Raw genomic sequence first — 5,844 nt, forward strand, 5'->3', positions numbered from 1 at the left:
CAGCAGCTCACCCGTGCGCACGTTAAAGCATAAAAAGTAACCTTGTCTCATTGTGTCTTTATTTCTCCTGGGTTTTTTACAGAGTTTTCTCCCAACAAAAGCGCTTTACAAATACAGACCATTTACACACCAACATCATTTTAAATAGTTTTTAATATTTGGCTGAGTTGTTCTTTACTCCTTTAAGTTCCTGCTTGATTTTTGCCATTCACTGAGGAAATATCCTAATGACCGCTGGTTAGCACTATATGGATTTGCATGCAACACAGTTCTATTATAATCAATAAAGAGCCCTGATTTTCAGTGAGCATTCCCTCAGAAGAGACAAACGGACCCAGACTTTGCAACTTTGTGTAGGGATCAAGTATTCAGGATTTGCCTTTAATTTGTCACAGCAGAACTGGGATGATTATGTAATGTAAAGTTTGTTCCATAGGCTGACATCTCAGCACAAGCACACCTGGCTCAGATCATCTAGAAAAACACATCACTCATACTGAATAGTTCCTGGAACTGTTGTAATGACATTTTAGATAATGGGTTAATTTGATAAAATGCTAATTATATCAGGTAGTAGTGAGTTATGTCAGTAGTGATGGACAAGATATATGCTATTATGGGGAGACACCAAATGTTTCCTTTTGAGGAACAATCAGTAAAAAGAGGGGTAGAAAAAGTTTAAAAGGAAACCTCTGATAGGGCAGGAATCGGACCCACCCAACCTGACAAAACTGACAAAAACTGTAGTAAAGGGCTGTTTCGTCAATCCCCATTTACTGTGCTGTCCAGACTTCCAGCTTTAAAAAAACAAGCGTACAGTCTGGTGTAAAACAGCTGACAGCAGAGTTTCTCATAAGCACAAAAATGCAGGATTTAACCAGTGTTTAAATAAATGTGTCTACAAGTTGCAAAAGAATTGTTCCTTAGAGTAAAACTGACGGCAATCTTCCAACAGACAAACACGCAGAAAGTCTCAGGCTGGATTCAGATTTAAAGTTTACCTTTGATAAGCCTTTTTTTGTCTGTGCTGATGATCTTTCTTTTCAATGGCAGAAACATTTAGCCACACCTACACTGGCTCTAGGGTCAGTCAGTTATCAACAGCTAACAAAGCTGGATGTGAAGCTGTGATACTCCTTTAGTGATATGATGGGAATAGGTTACTGTATACCTCTCGTTTGATTCTTCAGTACGTTATCTGCTGAGTGATGAGTTGAACACCTCAGTTAATCGAAACCTTTGGTTAGAAAAATGTTTTGTGGAAATCTTACCATACAGCCAAAGTCTTTTTTTTTATCATGAACTCTGTGGTTTTCAGTTTCTTTTAGCAGTTTGGGAAAGGATCTCAGGGATAAAGGGTAAAAAGGTTACAAGATACTGGTAAGTTCCAAACACACTGGTCTGTGCAGGTTTTAGGGTCTGTGCAGGAAGGGTAAGTCACAGTGTGAATAAGGCAAGAAGGTTATACAAAGCACAAAAAAAAGAAAAAAAATGGAAGAGTGAGCATGAAAACAACATGCAAAATCAAACTAAAATCAGCCGCTGGAACCAAATCAAACCCAAAGTTACATATTACATATCCACATATATGTGGTCTGCCCCTGTTCCAGTTTTAATTATTAGTTAATCCTCTCGAGGCAGGCGTTGCCGATTTGCAACAGTTGAAAACTAACAACCTGATTACCCCACATACATATTTGATGAGTTTTTTTTACTCAGAAGTACCACTGCAGGACTTGGTTGTGCATTAGCAACAAAAAGTTTAATTTGAGCCTGAGAGGGTTAACTGTTCAGTTCAGAGTTCAGTTATTCAGAGTTTCAGTGATTTCTGCATTGACAAAGGAGGACTGGAGCATTTGGGGCAAATAAAGGAGACAGGAGTTGATATTTACCTGTTTCCATGGACATGGGATGCACAGAAGGCGAAGCTGTAGTGCAGCAGTGTGGGATCAATCATGGCTCCATTCTCTGCCCTCTCCAGCAGATCGCTCAGGTAACATAGATGGCGATGGCAGCCTCGAACACCATAACGAGCACAGTACTCATCCAAGACAAACACCTGACCAGGACTAAACCAGCCCTGTTGGTAACACACAGAAACACTGTTGTCGGATTCCTCTGATGAAGTAAGTGATGTTTATATGCTATAACACTCTGTAATAGCACTTAACAATAGTATCATGCGAGCATATTAAACCACATCTTTACTGATAGTTAGACTTTGTTATTATTAAGACACTACGGTTGCTAAGTTACAGAATGCATTCCTGTGTTCACTCCATAAGACCTGTTGCCACTGATTTTCAGTACTTTTCATGTGAAATTTGGCACACCTCAATCGTTTCTCTTTGTTTCCCTCTCAACAGCCACCATTGTTGCCAGTTTTTCTATCAATTATAGGTTTTAGACTCTTTTTGGATTTTGATTTACTTACCAAGCAGGAATATGAGTCATTAAGCCTGTGGTCCAGAGTGAGGCGCTGGACAAGCTCAAACAGCGAGGCGTGGTCAAAGTTACAGGGGTTAGCTGAAATAAACTCGTCCATGCCATGCTTCTGGGCTCGATCAGCATCTGTTTATGCCAGATTATGCATTCGACGATGCGGCACACAGAGAGAGAAAGACATAAAAAAGGCAAATGTCATGTGTCGTATTCATGTTATGCAGTCATTCATAATTTGCATGATTGGCAAAATTTGTGCATTAACTCTCTTTACATGAGCTTAAACACCATATTGGCTGTGATTATACTTACTACAACAAGAGAAAGTAATAATAATCATTTTCCCAGTGAATGCCTTTTCTACATTTGTCAGAAACACAAAAAGGGCATCATTCTGATGCCTCTTCACAGCATTGGCAGTGGCCCCCAGCTCTCTAGTGTGGCCCCATTTAACTGTCACACTAAATACCTGAGAATGAGCAAAGAATGAGGACTCACAATAATCTATTTTACTCATCAAAGTAGAGGGGTTAATTAATGATTCTTTGAAATCAAAGTGGTATATTGAAAGTAGAACAAATTTTAGATAAAAATGTCGTTATAATTGACAGTATGGACATGATGTCACTGACGTCTTTGTGTAGTCTCATGTAGAAGATTTTTCCACCAGTGTCATTTTGGATGCAGAAAAACAGATGAAACCACACGCTCACTGGCTGATGACTGGTGATTGACAAGTCGTTAACCACTGAGCATGCAGTTTCATGTCATGATTAATGCACCATTTTGAAACCTTAATTTTTCAAACCCACCCATGTTTATACTGTCAATGATTATAACACAACTTTGCAAAATAAAATTTGACCAATTTTGTCATTAATTTAAAAGAAAAATTGGAATGCTACACTAAACATGTGGCTGTTGCTGTGTAATAAATATGATATATCCTCCTGAGAACCAAGGAAAAATGAATATTCCCATTGAACTTTTTTGTGATTTCCCTTCTCTTTGTAGCTAAAAGAAGCCAACCAAACACATGAGACATCAATGGAGAGCCCAGAATGTCCTCTATTTAGTACATCAGGACTTCAAATGAGTCAAATTACTTATAGACCAAAACCAAATGTGCATTACAGAGGGCATAAATGAATAGGCTGGTTCTCAGGAGGCTTACACAAAAGCCACAGTAGAGTATGCCCAACAAAGAAATACCTGCTAAGAAAAAAAAACACATTTTAGTAAAGTACAATCCAGTAGTTAAAAAAAAGAACGCACACCCCTTATTTAAAGAAATTTGAGTTATTTCAAAGCAATTTTATAGCTTCTTTATATACAAAGAATATTGAGCTTTGTATATACTGAAGGAAGGGAAAAAATGTCCTTCCAATGATTTCGCATATTTTTAGTGAAATTTCATATACACACAACTGTATTTAAGGCATGCTCCCTAGCAATAAAAATCATTAGCACACAGAATACTTAGAGTCATTATTGACAGACACATAACTCTAATGTAGCTTCCAAACATGTTTGTAGACACAAAGGATATTTCATGTTCTGTTACAGGAAAGCAATCCTAAGAGATGAAGTTGTTATCCTCAATATAATAACTGGGACAAGTATTTTTTAGCCCAACATCTCAAATAAACAGCACATGTTTTGCTTGCTAAAAATGGGCTACAACCAGTGCAATCAGATCTTTCCCACACATAATAGCAGAATATTCTCAAAGATGTAATTAAATTTGATGTGTTTGAATAAATCCACTAAAATGGATATGAATAGAAGTTATAGTGAGCTACCCAACAATCGAGAGATTTGTCAGGCAACATCCTCCTTACTGCCAATTGAAAGCACCTCAGCTGTCAGTCAACAAACAAAACAAAGAGTGGGATGCTGGGAGCTGATTGTGTTCCCTCAACAAGTCCCCACCCCCACAACCTCCCCCAAATATCTAAAAAGGTGACATTGAGGTGCCCCTTTGGTCCATAGCTGGTGGCCTGTCAGGTCTGTTTGATGTGAGTGAGCAAGAGTGGAGGCGGGAGGGCTGGACAGTAACATGCAGTGACATTAGTCACTCCCATCCGTCTGGGCTGGAGAAAGACGGCCCTGACAATGACTGATGGCTGCTATTCATTTTTAGATTCAAAGGAGAGAAACCGGGAGGCAGTGGATCCAGTGCTGGTGCTAGCCATGGTGGTCAAAATCATTTGGCACTATTTAGCACATGGCTTGCTTTTGTTGTGGACTGACCGTGAAATGTGTTTAGGTCCTCTGGTATACTGCACTGACTTCCATACCCAACCTCATCACTACAGCACATGGCTAATTATGAACAGGTCATCTAATGTTGTCACAGCTTCCAGTAGCCACTGTGTATCTCAATAAATTCAATTAAAATCATCATCAGTGAGTTATGATTAAACCTCCACATGTTTGCTGTAGTCGTAGTAGTTCATAAGTACTCCACGACTCTTGTCTGCACTGAGTAGGAGATGCTCTGTATCTCATTTCACATGTGTATAGTGACAATAAAAGTCACTCTATTCTATTCTATTCTAGTAACATGGAATGTTACTAGAAGATATGGAATGACATTTCTGTTAAAACCATTAATAAAATAAAATAAACTCTGATTAAATAGAATCAGACACTTATTTTATATCTTTATATATTTAAAATAAGTACCTTGATCAATGTGCTACTGGCAGATGGCGTCCCAAAATATAAGATGGAAATTGTACAGTTAGACATGGTAATACCTCTGAGAACTAATGCAGGCCACAGTTAAGCAAAACAACACAAAAGTCACAATGTTCATCATCATTAGTGAGTCTGTTAATTCTGTTACTGTTGCATAATGGATTTATTTTTTAAGACAAATGTGACTTTTACTGGTGATGGGGGATGAGTGATACCACCCTAACCTTTTTGACTCCATGAGTTGTTGTTTTTTTCTGAGATTTCTTTCTGAAATACAAACTTGCATTAATAGTGCCATCGATAAATGTTCTCTATTCTTACCTGCTGTCTCGTTCTGAACACTCCCATCTATTTGTTTCACATTTGTCACTATGCGGTTTCCCTGTTGTAATTTTGGCCAAAACCATGGCCCAACATGAGAGACACCAGGTTATCCAAATAAATGAATTCTTTGTTCTACTCTAGACTCACAGAAGGTTTTTAAAACTCTTATTGCCATGGGAACAAGGAACCTCCTGAACTGCTCAGATCTTCAGGAAAATCCTATCAGCAATGACATGTTCTGTCATTGCTCTTTCGCCCAGCTGGGAGGCTATCTGCCGGTGGTACATACCGTGCAGGGGCCTGTCCTTCCATGATGGTTCCTCGTCTCCCTCCTCTTTCTTGGGTTTCTGCTGCCTGAGGTATTCACTGAGCACT

General features: G+C 38.8%; 1 protein-coding gene across 1 annotated transcript in view; it reads right to left on the minus strand.

The window, feature by feature from the left end:
• The window catches only part of LOC102215427 (calcium-dependent secretion activator 1-like), a 212,684-nt gene that overhangs the window by 168,018 nt on the left and 38,822 nt on the right, over positions 1-5,844 (minus strand). Inside the window, exons 4-5 of the mRNA XM_013915623.1 lie at positions 2,435-2,571; positions 1,893-2,080 (exon numbers count right to left, since the gene is read on the minus strand). Coding sequence (XP_013771077.1) covers positions 1,893-2,080; positions 2,435-2,571 — 325 coding nt within the window. The remainder of the gene's footprint in view (positions 1-1,892; positions 2,081-2,434; positions 2,572-5,844) is intronic.

Source organism: Pundamilia nyererei, unplaced genomic scaffold (genome assembly GCF_000239375.1).
Source record: "Pundamilia nyererei isolate P.nyererei 1_Seehausen unplaced genomic scaffold, PunNye1.0 scaffold00333, whole genome shotgun sequence".
NCBI lineage: Eukaryota > Metazoa > Chordata > Actinopteri > Cichliformes > Cichlidae > Pundamilia > Pundamilia nyererei.